The sequence below is a fragment of the Sporothrix schenckii genome (assembly GCF_000961545.1).
Source record: "Sporothrix schenckii 1099-18 chromosome Unknown Cont47, whole genome shotgun sequence".
NCBI classification, from domain to species: domain Eukaryota; kingdom Fungi; phylum Ascomycota; class Sordariomycetes; order Ophiostomatales; family Ophiostomataceae; genus Sporothrix; species Sporothrix schenckii.
The window spans coordinates 1,275,013-1,291,252 of record NW_015971148.1 but is presented as its reverse complement, the minus strand read 5'-3'; the positions used below and the strand labels follow the sequence as shown (position 1 = coordinate 1,291,252).

At 57.6% G+C, this 16,240-nt stretch overlaps 5 protein-coding genes across 5 annotated transcripts; 3 read left to right on the top strand and 2 right to left on the bottom strand.

The window, feature by feature from the left end:
• Positions 1 to 553: 553 nt before the first annotated feature.
• On the bottom strand, positions 554 to 2,434 carry SPSK_03202 (protein MAK11; the record flags this gene model as incomplete). Its single annotated transcript, XM_016730043.1, has 1 exon — positions 554 to 2,434. The coding sequence occupies one exon, from the start codon at positions 2,432 to 2,434 to the stop codon at positions 554 to 556; it is 1,881 nt and encodes a 626-aa protein (XP_016584997.1).
• Positions 2,435 to 2,881: 447 nt separating this feature from the next.
• Positions 2,882 to 8,047, bottom strand: SPSK_02926 (uncharacterized protein; the record flags this gene model as incomplete). The annotated part of the gene is made up of 4 exons (XM_016729774.1): positions 2,882 to 4,567; positions 4,631 to 7,655; positions 7,756 to 7,908; positions 7,986 to 8,047. 4 exons carry the CDS (start codon positions 8,045 to 8,047, stop codon positions 2,882 to 2,884), a joined length of 4,926 nt encoding a protein of 1,641 aa, XP_016584996.1.
• Positions 8,048 to 8,955: 908 nt separating this feature from the next.
• SPSK_03455 (g-patch domain containing protein) lies at positions 8,956 to 10,071 on the top strand (the record flags this gene model as incomplete). Its single annotated transcript, XM_016730293.1, has 1 exon — positions 8,956 to 10,071. The coding sequence occupies one exon, from the start codon at positions 8,956 to 8,958 to the stop codon at positions 10,069 to 10,071; it is 1,116 nt and encodes a 371-aa protein (XP_016584995.1).
• Positions 10,072 to 11,335: 1,264 nt separating this feature from the next.
• On the top strand, positions 11,336 to 13,259 carry SPSK_03188 (alpha-glucosidase; the record flags this gene model as incomplete). The annotated part of the gene is made up of 2 exons (XM_016730029.1): positions 11,336 to 11,865; positions 11,939 to 13,259. The coding sequence occupies 2 exons, from the start codon at positions 11,336 to 11,338 to the stop codon at positions 13,257 to 13,259; spliced, it is 1,851 nt and encodes a 616-aa protein (XP_016584994.1).
• A 1,083-nt stretch (positions 13,260 to 14,342) lies between these two features.
• SPSK_03213 (uncharacterized protein) lies at positions 14,343 to 16,177 on the top strand (the record flags this gene model as incomplete). Its single annotated transcript, XM_016730054.1, has 4 exons — positions 14,343 to 14,447; positions 14,585 to 15,071; positions 15,144 to 15,895; positions 15,959 to 16,177. The coding sequence occupies 4 exons, from the start codon at positions 14,343 to 14,345 to the stop codon at positions 16,175 to 16,177; spliced, it is 1,563 nt and encodes a 520-aa protein (XP_016584993.1).
• Between the last annotated feature and the right edge of the window lie 63 nt (positions 16,178 to 16,240).

The window sequence follows — 16,240 nt, the reverse complement described above, 5'->3', positions numbered from 1 at the left end:
ACGAAAGCGGTGGGGCGATACTTTTGGTAGGGAGCTTCGTACAACATATGCTACTTCCCTCTTCTCCACCACCAAGAATCCGAACGTCGACTTTATTCACCCAAAATACAGCCGCTCTGCAGAACATAATACAGCTGCGCAATCATGCATGCAACCCCACGCGCCTTAACTCCTGCAGCAATCTCCTTTCGCCTCTCTGCTTTCTCACCCCAGACGCCCCGTATTTGCATGCATCGTCGCAACCGACTGCCCTGATTTTGAAAGCTCGGCGAAGCTGTGCAACTCCGAAGGATATCGCCAAGAGCCGGAGCTCGGCATTGCCTTGAAAATACGATGATTGCTTGCCTTCAGTCGCCCCAGTGGCGGCCGCCGTGGCTGCTTCTGTGCTTACGCATATCACACCTGTCTCAGAGCAACTATCAAATTGATGGGTACGTACGTAGGCAAACTAAGATCAATATGGGCGCCATGAAACATGAAGAAAGAGTAAGCAAAACAGAAACATATGAAACATGAAATTCGAACGCCGAAATGCTTCTCCACGGATCTTTCTCTACTCGTCGTCCTCCTCCTCGTCCTCGTCATCGTCTTCCACATCACTGTCCTCAACGCCGTCTGGCCGAGGAATCATCACAAATGCCTCCACGCAGGTGATACGGTCCGGCGTCTGGTACGCGCCGAGCAACGTACCCAGCTGCTTGGGCTTTGCCGCCAACGGGCTACCGCTGGCGCTGATGGCCGTGCTGTTCTTGTAGGCGCGGCGCAGCTCCTGGCCCGTAATCTTCCACACGCGCAGCATGCCCGTGCTCGTCGCCGACACAACGTACCAGGCCTTTTGTAGTCTCTTCTTGTCGCCCTTGGCGGCCCCATCTACGGGCTCTAGGACAGGTAGGATCTTGAATGCCTTGACTCGGCCCGTGACGCCCGTCGCGTTGCCACCCAGCTGGCCGATCAGACGTGCCGAGGGCAGCGGAGCAGCAGCCGTAGCCGCCTTTTTGTCATTGCCTGGCGTAGCAGACGCAGGAGCGGCCACCAAGTCCTCGTTGCGCGTGGAACAGAGCAAAATGCGTCCGTCCTCGGTGGCCACGGCCAGGAGCGAAAACAGGCCCGCTTTGTCCGCGGCGGGCGCATCTGGGTCGTCTCCAACCTCCACGTAGCAGAAATCATGCGTCTTTGTGAGTACGTCGCTCAGCACCTTGCACCGTGGCAGACTGTCCATGCCAAATACGACGACGTTACGGTCAAAACCAATCGCGTATTCGTCCATCCCGTCCTCGTCGTCGGCATCGGCATCGGCATCGGCATCAGCATCTGCGTCTGCACTCCCACGGCCAAACGTCCGGCCCCAGACAACCTGCCGGCCCTCGCCCGTCGCAAAGCGGCCCTCGCCCAGATCTCTCAACAACTCCTTGCTAAAGTTGAGCACACCCGCCTTCTTGCCAGTCACCAGGTTCCACAGCCGCATGCTGCGCTCGCCGCGGCTCACGCTGATCATGACCTTCATGCTCGGGTGCACGGCAAAGTCGTTGACACCCGACGGCGCGCCGCCTGGGGGTGCCGTGTCACCGCTGGGCCGCCGCAGGCCACCGCCCATGCCCTCCTTGGGCACGGGCGCCTTGATCATCGACAGCAGCGACCAGTCGCGCGTGCGCGTCACGGCAATCGTCGAGTCCTCGGACGCCGAGAGCAGCTTGGACCGTGTCGGGAACGAGAGCTTGGTAATGGAGGACGCGTGGTGCAGCAGCGTGCCCAGCTCGCGGTTCTTGGCGTTCTCAGCAATCGGCATGACTGGCCGGCTGGTGACAGCCGCCATGATGGCCCGTTCCTCGTCGGACGCGCCAAGACCCGAGGCGTCGGCCGGTGCATGGGCCGACAGGTTGTAGATGTTGATGCGTTCGTCGGTGCTGCCGGTGGCAAGCATGATCTTCTGGCCCTGGCCCGGGATGGGTGCCGACGGCGGCGATAGGGCGAGGCAGCGGATGGCCGACGAGTGTGCGTTGAACAAAAAGGTGTCGGTGAACCTCACACCCGCCGGAGTCACCGTGGCCACGACGCCGTGCAGCGTGCGGTCGTAAGAGCCGGCCACGATCTGGAGCGCTGCCGGTGCATCGCCGAGCGCCACGACCGAGTTGGCGGATGCCGTTGCTGTTGCTGGAGCGGGTGCTGGCGCTGCCACGGCCGTCGTCTTCGCACTTTTCGGCGTCTTGTCTTTCCGTCTGGTCGAAGCCACGTCAGCGGCAGTAGAAGAAGAGGTGGTGCTCTTAAGCGAAGACTTCTTCTTCAGGATGGAAGTCGGAGTTTTTGAAGTTGTTGGCGTCGACGTCGGCGTCGCTTTCGTCTTCGGTCTGGTCGCTGCAGGGACCTCCGGGTCCACAACCGAAGCCTTGGCCTCCCGCTTTCTCTTCATGGCGTTTTTTGGGGCGTGTGCTTGCATTGTTGAGGATTTATCGTATGAGGTTGTTATTTTCTTGACAAGAATCACCAGAAAAGCTCGAAACTCACTGTAAATTGGGGAGGACCGCCTAGCGCAACAGCCTCCTGCCGTTTGGGTGCCCACTAAAGATTTTTTTCTTATCGGTTTCCAGTCTTATCGCTTATCTTATCGCTAATCGCATTGTCAATAAAATCAAGGAGATTTCATCATACTGAATGTACCGTCGTCGAACTTCATTCCTCAGCAGTACGACACAAACTATTTCCGTTCAACTACATTCATGTTCATCACAAGCTGGCAAACGAGGTGGGAATTAAAACGCTTCAAAGATTAAAAATATAAAAGCCAAGTACGTGGCTAAAGAATGTACTACAACATACAAGGCACGATATGCCTCATGCTTAACCGGGCAACTTCCTAAAAAGACTCCCTGCTGACACCCTTGTTCTAGCTCGATGGCGTCTGGGCGCTGCCATTGGGCACAGCGTTGTTGCCATTCGCCTGGCGTGCCAGCTGGGCTGCTTGGTGTTGTTGCTGTTGCTGGGCAAGCAGTGGAGACGCGGCAACATTCGACGGCGATCCGGCCGAGCCCTGGCCCTGGCCCTGAGCCTGAGCCTGTGTTTGGGCTTGCAGCTGTGCTTGCTGGGCAGCCTGAGCCGCTTGTGCGGCTTGCATCTGCGCGACCTGGGCCGCCTGCACAGCCTGCGCTTGTTGTGCGGCCTGTGAGACGTGGTGCTGTGCCGACGCGGCTTGCTGCACCTGCTGGGCCTGTTGGGCTCGGAGCAGCTGCGCGTACTGCCGCGGGCTCGTGCCGGCCAGTGCCTGCTGCGGTCCGCCGCCCGCCGCCGAGTGCATGGCGCTAGCACGCTGCATCATCATAATCTGCGAGTAGTTCTGGATGGCCATCGTACGAGCTTGCTCTGCAGTCAGGCTGGGGTTTTTGGCACGGAAGCCGTTCTCCAGCTCGCGAATCTGCGCCATGATGTTGGGCGGGAGGGGCGATTGGGCCGGCATCGCTGGGCGCGGCGAGGGCGAGTTGGCCGCCATAGGGCCACCCATGCCCATTCCAACACCCACAGGGCTGCCCATGGGCGCGCCGTTGGCGGTGTTGAACTGGCCGGCCATGCCCTGGCCGTTAGCCATAAAGTTTTGCTGGTTGTTCATCGGTCGGATGCCGGTCGGCGAGCCTTGGAGCACAGACGGCGCCTTCACCATGGGCTGGCCCTGTTGCGCCAGTTGGGCCTTTTGCGCCTGCTGTGCGGCCGCTTGCTGTTGCTGCTGTTGCTGCTGGGCCTGCTGGGCCTGCTGAGCCTGTTGCTGCGACTGCGGCGTCTGCGACTGTGCCTGTGCCTGTTGCTGCGCTTGCTGCTGCATATGTTGTTGCTGCAGCAATAAGATCTGCTGTTGTTGTAGTTGGTGTTGCTGCTGCGGGGTGAGGTGTGGAGAGTGTTGGCCCTGCTGGCTGAGTTGGGCGTGTTGAGCGAGCGGTGTGTGCTGTTGGGTGTTCAGTACGTGTTGCGGTTGTTGCTGCTGATGCTGCTGTTGCTGCGCCAGTTGTTGCATCTGCAGCTGCTGCAACTGCTGGTGGTGCATCTGTTGTTGCAGATGGTGCAATTGCTGCTGCTGTTGCTGCTGCTGCTGCTGCTGCTGCTGGTGATGCTGTTGGTGCTGCTGCACTTGGTGTTGTTGCTGCACCTGTTGCTGCTGCTGCTGTTGCATCTGAACGGCCCGTTGCTGGTCCTGGATGCGCCGAGCCTGCAGGACAAGGTTAATGTCCGGCTGGCCACCCTGCGCAGCCTGTGCTTGCGCCTGCGCCATGTGGAGGCGTTGTTGCGCCTGCAGGGCTTGCTGCAGCTGGGCCTGTTGCACGCTCGTCATCGGGACTGGCGTGCCAGCGCTGTTCATCGCAATGTGTGGCAGGCCCTGCATGGGGTTCGCCGGGCTCTGAATGGGCATCCGCGGCCGCGGCTGCTGCGGGTTGCGCATGGGGACGCCGTGCGGCGCAACGGGCACGTTCGGCCGAGCAGCCATGGCCATGCCGTTCGCGGCGGCCATCTGTGCCGCGACTTGAGGCGGTACGCCAGGACCGGCAACAGCCATGCCCTGGTTCTGCTGGCGAGCCATCAACTGGTTCTATATGTATGTTAGGTAAGTCCAAAGCAATTTCAAAAGAGGGCATCGAAATGAAAATCGTACCTTGCGGTGCATCTCCGCCTGCCGCTGCGTAAACTCGGCCAGGCGTTCAGCCATCCGCTGGTCGCGCTCAGCTCGCATTCTGCTGTACTCCCGTGGTGACTTCATCGCAGGGCGCTGCTGAGGCGGCTCGTTTGACTTCCGGGTAGCCACAATGGCTGCCTGCTGCTGCTGCTTGTGCTGGATGGCCTCACGCTTCTTCGCGAGCTTCCGCATGGCTTCAAATGTCGCCAGATGCCTCTGGTTGCGGTGACGCTCTACCCGCATAGCAAGAGTAGGTCGACGTCTTTGCACTGGTGTCGGGGGCGGTGGTGCTGAGCCGCCACTGCCATTGGTCTGCGCCGCCGCTGCGGCCGCGGCTGTGGCTGCGGCTGCGGCAGCCACGGCCTTTTCGTTCGCCTCGCGGATCGCTTTCTGCGCACCGTCAATCCGTGACTGGTACATCTTGAAGTATGGCGACCGCGATGCATCACTGGGGAAGCCCTCGAGGCTGACCCACCGCTCGAAGCATTCCCACGCCGTGCGCCGCTCGGCTCCTGACGCAAAGAGCGACTTGGGGGCAAGAAGGCTCGCCGTCAACGCCCAGTTGTACGAGTACTCGCGCACGAGCTTCTTCAACTGATCGTCGTCCGCCACGGTCCATTGCGATGGTGGCCGGTACTCATAGAATCCAGGCATCGGCATCGGATATTCAGACGGAGGGCGAAACTGGTGACCAGCGTGCAAGCGCTCACGCATCGTCTTCAGATTCGGGTCGAACAGCCCGACAATGTTGTCAGCTGCAGCTGTGTTGCGCGTCACTTTCTTGTCGGTCGCTCCGCCGGCTGGCGTCTCGTCCACAAATTCCTCGACATCGTCATCGTCGTCCTCGTCGTCAATGGCATATCGGCTCTGTTTTTGCAGCAGTGGTCTCCGCTTAATCACAATTGGCGTCTCAATGTACTTGCTGACGGGAACAACAGGGCGGCGCCAAGCGGCATCTGGATCTTGATCTTTGGACGTCAGGTCGGCCTTGGGCACTTCGAGGGGCGAGCCATACATGGGCAGTTCGGCAAGGAGGCGGTCAGAGGACACAGACGGGTTGAGTTCGAAGACGACCGCATCGTCTTGCAGGGCGAAAATGGCAGAGGGCGCCACGGTAGTCGCAAACGGAACAACAGCTTCCGTGAAATCACCGTCATCGACCAGGTCCACTTCGTCTGCGTCAAGACCAGCCGCCGCGTCCCGAGCTTCGTCCGCGTGCGCGGCATCAATCATAGCATTGCCAATCATCTGCAAGTCGTCCGTCTCAGCGCTGCGCCGCGGCGGGATGCTAGCAACGACCTGCAGAGCTTTCCGTTGCTCGGGTGTTGCGTGGACCCATTCGGCACAGGCAAGAGCCAGACGGCGAGCAGCCGAGTGCTTCCACTTGCGTTCTTCCCGAAAATCGGTCCGCATCCACTTCACCTCCTGCAGCATCACATCCCAATGCGACTTTTGTCTCACGGGCTCCTGGGCGCGCTTCGGCTGGCGCAGTGACCATTTATCCTGCTGCTGAAGATGATAGACGCGTTTCAGGATCTTGCACGATTGGTTGTCGAAAATCGATGCTTGGCTGTCGGCACTGGAGATGGTCTTCCGCGCATGATGCACTAACTGATCGAGGTTCTTAAGCCACTTGGAGTTTTGCGCAAACGTCTGCACGAAGAGCGGGGTGAAGTAGTCCTCGGCGAACAGGTTCTCCGACTTGGCGAGGTTGGACGGGACGATCGTAGTCTCGGGCTTGCTCTTCTTCTGCTTGCCGAACAAGACCGTCGGTGCCTTTCTCTTGCTGTCCTTCCGAATGTCCGCCACTACCAGATCGCCGAGGGTAAGATTCTCGCTTGCATCGCCGGTCGATGGCTTAGGCGTCGGGAGAGTGGCGAGAACAGAGGGACTGGCAGCCCCGTTGACATAGCCCGCCTGGCCGTTCATGTGGTTCAATGCGGACGGCCTCGACTCCGTTGTCGGTCTGGTCAATGCCGAGCTGGTCGCGTCCGTCGTTGCCGGTGCTGGCGCTGGCTGCGACGCAGTCTCTTTCTTTGCAGGATCCTCAGTCGTCTCATCCACTTCCATAGCCTGCGATGGACTTTGAGTGGCTGCCGCTGGAGTTGTCGGTTGTGCTTGTGGTTTTGTCTTGTTTGCTTCGCTGCTGGTCGCTGCTTGGCTCTCACCAGCCGCAGCAGATTCCTGGAGCAGTTGTGCCTCGACGGTAGCGTCGCGGGCCCCATCGGCAAGATTCTGATCCTCCGTCTTCCCCTGGCTGCTGCGCAGTTCGGCCTTTTCGTCGCTTTCGGCGTAGGACTCGTTCTCGTTATCGGGACTCGTGTTTACTGACACGTCGTGTACCGCGGGCGTCGTGGCCGTCTGGGCGATAGAGTCAGGCGACGAGGGAATGTCGCCAGCCTTTGCCGCATCGTTGGTAGCATTGTCAGGCGAGTTGGCGAGCTTCGCGTCCGCGCTGTCCACATCCATCGCATCTTCGTCCCGTGGCGCAAACGCAACTGCGGGTGCTGTCGGTGTCGTTGGTGCTTCTGGCTTCGTGCCATTCACTACCGGTTGGGTCGTCGCTGTCTCTGCTGCCAAGGCGGGTGATGCCTTGCCATCGTGCGGGATGCCATCTGGCCTCTCGCCGTTCAGAGCCGCCAAACCGGCTGTTGTCTGGGGAGTTAACAAAGGTGTCCTGGATTGAGAATCCGCGCCCGTTGGTGATGCCGACGCTGGCAGTGTCCCCTGAACCGGGGACCGGCGTTGTGTGGCCGCATTCTCAAGAGCATCCTGGGCATTGCGACCGCTTGTTGACGCAAGATGTGATTCGGGAAGGGTGATCGAGGGAGCGTCGTGATCTTGTGTTGTTGGTGTCGGTGGCGCGCCGTTTTCGACGGTGGGTCGCGTGTCAATGCCTGCTTCCTTCAGGTAGGGAGCAGACGCGGATGCAAAGAACTGCTTGAGCGTCTCAAGGTCGGGCTTTTGTCGTGTCGGGATGCGCGCGTCGCTGAGCGGACGACCTCTGCAAACGGACGTGTTAGTTGTGGGCGCGTGGGAGCGGCACAGGGCCGACGCGTGCCGGAATCATGCAAACAACGGGGGATATGCGAGAGGACACGTACTGTAAGATGTCTGTGTCAAGCAAGAATTTTGTTTCGCCGGTGGTGGATGGCGGCGCGTCGACGTCGAATTTGTTTAGATTGAGGGCGCCATCGCCATCGGTCGCGACAGCGTAAAGTTCGCGCAGCTTGCGTTTGCGCGATCGCACGATTGAGCTAAAAACCATCAGCACGACATGAGCGATATCAAAATGACGAGAAAAATTCGCGCATTCGAATGAAATCGGTCGTACCTATATTCTGCCCGCTTTAATCGCAGAAGCTCGAGGCGGTCGGCGAGTCCGACCTCAGTCATGGCATGAGTAGGTGCGACATCCGTTTTCGACGAAACGAAATGTCGAAACAAGCTGAGAAGAACCAACACAGTCGTTTGCCGCGATAAAAAATGATGAAAAGGACTCTGTTGGTGTGTTTTGGGTCGATTTTTGTTTTTATTCGAGTTCGTGATGTTTCGCTTTTGGGGCGATAAATTTTTCAAAAGTTGCCTGGGAACGTAAAGTTCAGGTGCGTTTTCGCAGTAAGTCTGGGGTGAACTTTGAGATAGCGGGTTAGTCGGGGGAAATGGTAAGGATGAATTGTCCTCAGTAGGCAGTGTTTGGTGGTTCTGGTAGCCTAGTGGCGCCTTCCTTCTTCACGTCTGTCCCTTGGAGGAAAGGAGCGAAAGACGGGTTTTTTCGAATTTTTTTTGCTGTTCTTTATTCTTTGAGAGCCCCAGTATTGAAAAGTGGGACGCCAGGATGGATGACTATTATTGGGCAAGTGCGCTTTGCTAGGACAAGAGATGATCCCCAAAAAAATGGAAAGTTCAGAAAAGGGGTGAAATTGGGAAGGGAAAGCGTTGGACTCTGCTGCTGGCTGCGCACAGATAGTGTTATCGGCAGGACGCGCATTGGTTCGGCTCAGCGTCGTCCAGGGAGGCACCAGGCCTAGAGCCTACCTGGCCTAGTCGTTGACTCTAACAGGTTTTATGCGACAGGGCGCTGAGAAAGGTCGCCTTTGAGGGTTGCTTTGGGAAAGATACGCGTAGGACTAATCTGGAAGTACGAAAATGACTAAGCACAAAAACCACTTCTCTCAAGCCACAGTGTGGCTAGTAAATCGACAGCCTCGTCCACCCTCCACAGTAATTTATCACATTGCAGTCCACCACCAAATGAGCCGTCTACCTGCAACTATTTCCCCCTCAGTCACAGCAACGCCACCATGTCAGCACCAGAACGACCAGAGGCGTCACGAATCGCAATAAAGTTCGGCGGTGTATCAGCGATTACAAACAAAAAGCCAAATCGCCCGCCACCACCGTCATCTAGCCTGGGGAAGCGGCAGCGGCCGAGTCACGGATTAGGCGGCAACTCGGACTCCGAGTCAGAGGAGGATGCTCCCAAGCACGGCCGGCACGAGCGCATCACGGCATTTGGTGACAACGGGGCCGAGCTCGCCACGAGTACCAAGGGCGAGCGGGACGATCGACGAGCTGCCAAGCGCGGACCATTGACGATTGAACGACAGCCCAACCGCGACTGGAAAAAAGAGGCCCGGTCGCGCAACCAACGCAGTGGTCGGCCATCGGAACCGCAATCAACAAGTGCACCGGGAGATGGTACTCGGAGCGATGTTGATCCAGCAGACCAGGATAAACCGATAAAGTGGGGCCTGACCATTACAAAGACGACATCACCAACGGAAGGCGAGGCAACTGGACAGGACAACACAGCGGCGAACGGTCGCGCCGACACCCCGACCCGTGACATAACGAGGGGTACACCTGAAGGTCCCGGGGACAAGGAGGCGCAGACGGAGAAGGCGGCCGTCAAGGCACTGCTGGGCGAAACAATTGACGACAAAACAAAAACCCGGCGCGTCATCGAACGGTCTGCAAACGTCACCGAAGATGACGTTTTCGCCCGTGACTTTGATGACGCACCAGACGTGTCGACGCTGGAGGAGTACGAGGAGATGCCGGTGGAGGAGTTTGGCGCTGCGCTCCTGCGCGGTATGGGCTGGGACGGCAAAGACCGCGGCCCCAAGGTCAAGCAGGTTGTCAGACGACCAAACCAGATGGGCCTGGGTGCTAAGGAGCTCAAAGGTGCAGAAGATCTCGGCGGCTGGAACCACAAGTCTGGTACCAGCGGCAGCTCGGGATACCGAAAGGAACGACCCCCGAGGCTGCATGACTACCGCCGTGAAGAGGACAAGCGTCGAGAGAAGCGGGAGGAGCGTTACCGGGACAGCTACAAGGCTGAGCGGGATCGCGAACGGGACGATCGCAGAAACCACTACAGCAGCAGTAGCCGCCACCGCAGCCGACATGATCGGTGATAGACTTCGTCCGAAACGGGCAGAAGATGCAGTTCTCGGGGCTGGCGGGGCGCCGTTCCGCCATGTTGGCTGCTTTACCTACGTGAACTGCTCCCGGCAGTCGGATACTCCGACGAATCGTCTGCTCTCGAAACCTTGACAGGTCTTCTTCCGATACGTGTCCGGCTTGTGACTACTACTGGCGAGTTCTGCTTTCGGTTGGCTTCCATCCGGAATCTACGCAGCAAACAGATGTAACGAACACGCGACCGTCGGGTCACGTTGGGCGATGACGCTCGCACGAGGCATGACAGCTGACTCGAACGCCATTCTCTCGTCTGTTACACTTGTGGGGGCACGTACAGGTCCAACTGCAACCTTCCATCACTCTCACAGAACCACGACACTATCTTTTATAGCATCCAAGCGACCATAGAATAGCGAATACAAACGCGCCCGGATTTTGCACCGTCCGAGTTATGCGTTCTCACAAGCCAATATCCACATGTACGACATCCAATGGGGAGGTAAGCTACGGCTTTCATCATGTCACCATGTTGTATTTACACTTGCCGTAGTTCGTCGATTTGCTCGGCGGCAGTCGCATAAGCAGTCTCAGTGCCACTACAGCCTCTAAATTGGCAGTTGGAGCGAGAAATTTAGCGAGTTCACAAGGGCACACTGGCACAGTCAGGTGCCGCAGTTGGCTAAAACTGCTCTACTGCCCGCTAAAACCTACCGGTTTGAATCCAACATGCTGTCTTGGCCCATTGCCGCCGGATCGCGGGACCCCGTACTCGGCCCTTCCCCCGCGCAAGGGAAGGGTGTAAGTGGGCGAACTCACCCGATTCGCCGACACCCACCCTCGCTACCTGCTCTTGCGCATGCGTACACGTTTTCTCCACGCTCCGCCAAGCCAAGGCAAGACAGCCAGTTGGGCTGAGCATGTATCAGGCTGCAAGACTGGGCTCGGGTGACCTGCCTTTTCATGCACAACCCCCATCTTTTGTTTTGTCCGCCAATCGAGATCGTGAATCGTCTGGTTGTACCCTCTTTTACCCCAGAATACCATACAAAACATTGGCAGAAAGAAATACAAAACCTATATAAATTTCGGGCTCGGTCCTGTCCGTTCAGCTCCCGGAATACCACCAGAAAGTCAAGACGAAGCTGCTGCGGTTGGATCGCATGTGGTCCTCTCACGTACCTTCCTCAAATACTTGTTTTCGATTGTCGCTTACATAACAACCCGAGCCGTACGCCGACACCTCTGTGAACACCCAACATGGCCGCACCTTCCCCGTCGAGCGATGCCTGGTGGAAGGAAGGCACTGCCTATCAGATCTACCCGGCCAGCTTCAAAGATAGCAATGGCGACGGCCTGGGCGACATTGCTGGGATCCTCAGCAAGGTCGACTACCTCAAGGATCTCGGCGTCGACATCGTGTGGGTGTCACCCATGTTTGAGAGTCCACAGATCGATATGGGCTACGACATCTCCAACTACGAAGCGGTACACGCGCCGTACGGCACCATTGAAGACATGCAAGCACTCGTTGATGCCTGTCATGCGCGCGGCATGCGATTGATCCTCGATCTCGTCATCAACCACACATCAGCCGAGCATGCATGGTTCAAGGAATCGCGGTCGTCGAAGGACAATCCGAAGCGGGACTGGTATATCTGGAAGCCGCCTCGGTACGCCGACGATGGAACTCGGCTGCCCCCTACCAACTGGCGCAGCTATTTCAGTGGCAGCACGTGGGAGTGGGACGAGCACACCCAGGAGTATTACCTGCACCTGTTTGCAAAAGAGTATGTCTTTCGTTGTTCCTTTTTCTGAAGGATAGACCGTATGACGCGGCGAAAACCACGGCTAACAACGAAGGATGCCCGACTTGAACTGGGAAAACGCCGAGACACGCCATGCCATCTACGAGAGCGCCATGCGCTTCTGGCTCGACAAGGGCGTCGACGGCTTCCGCATCGACTGCGTCAACATGTACAGCAAGCGCGTCGGCTTCCAAGACGCGCCCATCGTCAACGCAGACGTCTTCGAGCAGCCTGCCTGGTCCGAGTACGCCAACGGGCCGCGCATGCACGAGTTCTTGCGCGAGATGAACCGCGTTGTGCTTAGCAAGTACGACACATTGACCGTCGGCGAGCTCCCACACACGCCGGACCCGCGTCATGTGCTTCGGTACGTCGGCGCCGCCGACAAGCAGCTGAGCATGGTGTTCCAGTTTGACATTGTCGACATTGGTCAGGGCGCCAGCGACAAGTACCGCTTCGAGGAGTGGAAGCTGCCGCGGCTCAAGGCCACTGTTGCCAAGTGGCAGCAGTTCATCGAGGGCACCGACGGGTGGACGACGGCATTTTGCGAGAACCACGACCAGGGTCGCTCCGTGTCGCGCTTTGCATCCGACGCACCGGAGCACCGCGTGCACTCGGCCAAAATGCTGGCTCTGATGCTGGCCGCGCTGACGGGCACCCTCTTCATCTACCAGGGCCAGGAGATTGGCATGATCAACGTGCCCACCACGTGGTCCATTGACGAGGACTATAAGGACATTGAGAGCGTCAACTTTTACCACACGGCGGCCACGGTGGCGCACGAGAAGTTCGCCGGCGATCCGGAGACCATCCGGCGCGAGATCGACTACGTCAAGCGCAGCATTCAGATCCTTGGCCGTGACAACGCGCGCACCCCAATGCAGTGGGATGCTTCTAATAAATCCGCCGGCTTCACGGACCAGCCTGAAAAAGCCTGGATGCGCACGCACGACTTGTATCCGGAGATCAATGTGGCCCGGCAGCAGGGCGACCCAGACTCCGTGCTCAACTTCTGGAAGAGTATGCTGCGCTTCCGCAAGGCCCACGCCGATCTCTTTGTCTATGGAAACTTCCGACTGTACGAACCTGAAAACGAAGAGACATTCGTGTTCGCCAAGACGACGGCCACGCCGGGAGCTGGCGGGGCTGGTACCGGTCAAGCAGCAGTCGTCGTGCTCAACTTTACAAGTGTAAATCAGGTCGTCAACCTGCCACCCGCAGACGACATTGGGTCCCTCCGGCTTCGGGTTGGCAACTACACCGACACTGCGACGACCGAAGTGGAGCGCAAGTCCAGCAACAAGAGCTGGCAATTTACACTTAGACCGTGGGAGGGTCGTCTGTACATTTCGGAAGAGGAGGCCTCGAAACCATAAACATACCAAGTGCGAAAACTAGATTGGATACGAGCATTAGTAGGACTTGGGTGATGGGATTTTTTGGATTTCCGAGAAGGGGAGAATTGTACGAAGGTATAAGGAGGCACGAAGTAGAATAAAGAAGCAAAGATTTTGTTTCGAATCAGCCTGTTGTATTACTTATTTTATCCTTGCCTTATGTACTCTTTTTTTTCAAAAAAAAATTAGAGGAAATATATCAGATATTTTAGCTAAAACCCAAACGAAGAAACAGACACTTTTACTTGCATGAAATAACTCCCTCAAGCCAAAATCGAGAACAAGATCTCGCGGAATAACACGAAATCAACCTCTTGCATGCAACCAAGATAGCCACCAGGCAACCGTTTAGGAGAAAGCCGTTCTGATCCCTCCCTACAGCCCGTGCACCAGCCTCGATACCGACCCCTTCCCACCCCCACTCACCAATCACGGCCCCTTGCACCAAATAGGTCGTTGTCAACCAGCTTCACAGAAATTGTGCATATTTTTGCAGGTAGTCTTCGGTGGTGGTTAAAAGTGGCCAAATGCATGTGAAGTTTGGCTTCTGCTTCTTTTCTTGGAGAGCACTTTTTTTAGTGGGGTGTGTGCCCCTTGGTGTCTAGGTGGGGTAGCTTTGGCCTGAATTGGCCAAAGGACGGCCCAAAGAGGGAACTGTTACCCCTGGCCATCTATGTGCTTTTTGCCCACCTTTCGCTCAACATTTTTGGCTGTGACGGTGTGTAAGCCGTACCTTCCCACAGGGGCGGCCAGGTGAAGAGAGAAAGAGCCACCCCTGACCTGTTTCTGGAGCTCTTTCCCTTTGGCGGCGTGTGTTGGTGCGGCACAAGCGTACTACCCTAACTGCCAATGTCCGTGCTCGCGAGGCGGTCAGGGCCACTTGGTCGATCTGGAACTGGAAACCACCAACGCCGATTTTCTCACCTGCTCTTTCCCGCTCGCTCTTTCTTTTTGCTCCTTCGCATTTCTCCTTCTTCGGTTTATCCTTCCTCCTCCCACCTCATCCCCATCCCCTCTGTTCGCCAATTGACTGCACAATTGCCTGCAGCACACTCGTCCATCATGTCGAAAACCGGAAGCGAGTCGAGCTTCGAGTTCATTGTAACTCCGAAGCCCCCGGCTCCCACCTTTAAGACGGCCGAAGACTGCGGTGTCCCCACGACCAAAGTGAGTGACGAAGCTGCACGTCAAAAGCTCCATGCTTGCTGCCGACCCATCAAGGGCCTTCTGTTGGGCCATCGCTATAGATGTTGAACAGGAGGAAGCTCAATGGCCTCTAAACGAACCTCTACTGACCCCTCCAGTCTGCCACCATCAATAATCCCCCCCTTCCCGCCGACGGCGCCGGCAACGAGAGCTTCTCGTACACCCTGATCATCTCGGCCCTTGTCGGCGTCCCTACCTACCTGGCTTGGAAGCTCGGTGGTGGCCTCAAGACCATCATCTTCTTCGCCCTCTTTACCACCATCCCTCTGCTGGGCAGCTACTGGATCCTTATCTCGACGCTTAGCCCTCGTGCCAACGAGAAGGCCAAGCTCCCCGGCCGCCCCATTGAGCACTACCTCACCTTCAAGAAGCCCGCCGACCAGGCCAAGTACCATGGCAAGACCAAGATCGCCATGGAGACGTTCCACGAGATGTACTTTGACGGCGACGTCGAATTCAACGGCGACGCCCTGGAGGTCTTGGAGTACCGCCACGACTGGGCCTCGTTCAACCTCACTGTGCACCTGATCAAGTACTTTTTGTTCGGCATGATCCCCGAGCTCCTGCTTCACACCAAGAGCCAGGGTGGGTATTGCGCGCTCCTGCTACTGGCATGTCCGTCTTAACCTGGTCGTTACCTCTGCTAACACACTCCAGACGAGGAGCAGGTCCGCGACCACTACGACCGCGGCGACGACTTCTACGCCTGGTTCCTCGGCCCGCGCATGATCTACACCTCTGGTGTGATCTCCGACCCGACCATCGAGGAGTCCCTTGAGCAGCTCCAGGACAACAAGTTGGCCATTGTCTGCGAAAAGATTAACCTGCAGAAGGGCGACTCCCTGCTCGACATTGGCTGCGGCTGGGGTACGCTCGCCCGCTTCGCCTCCGTCAACTACGGCGCCAACGTCACCGGTATCACTCTCGGCCGCAACCAGACCGCATGGGGTAACAAGGCTCTGCGCGAGGTTGGCATCCCTGAGGAGCAAAGCAAGATTCTGTGCATGGACTACCGTGAGATCCCCGTCCCCGAGGGCAAGTACAAGAAGATTACCTGTCTCGAGATGGCCGAGCACGTCGGTGTGCGCCACTTTGGCGGTTTCGCCCGCCAGGTCCGCGACATGCTTGACGACGATGGCGTCTTCTTCCTCCAGATTGCCGGTCTCCGCAAGTTCTGGCAGTTTGAGGACTTCACTTGGGGTCTGTTCATGAACAAATACGTCTTCCCGGGCGCCGACGCCTCGACACCCCTGGGCTGGGTCGTTGACCAGCTCGAGGGTGCCGGCTTCGAGATCAAGGACATCGACACCATTGGCGTGCACTACTCCGCCACCCTTTGGAGATGGTACCGCAACTGGCTCGGCAACCGTGACAAGATTGAGGCCAAGTATGGCAAGCGCTGGTTCCGCGTACGTTTTCCTGTGTTTGTTGCACAATTCCTATTATATGGACACATCGCTGACAATTCGTAGATTTGGGAGTACTTCTTGGCCTATTCGACCATTGCGTCGCGCCAGGGCTCCGCTACATGCTTCCAGATTGTGCTGGTCAAGAACATCAACTCGACCCACCGCATCAACGGTGTACCCTCGCAGTTCGGCCTCTCTGGCGCGGAGGCCCACACCAAGGCTGATCTTTCCGCCTGGGCCAAGACCGAGGCCGTCAACTTCCCGTACGCCACTGCCCAGTAAATACGCAGCGAGCATTTCGGGGGGTGACAGCTCGGGTTGGGAAAAAGTTTGAAGCCCGTGGGT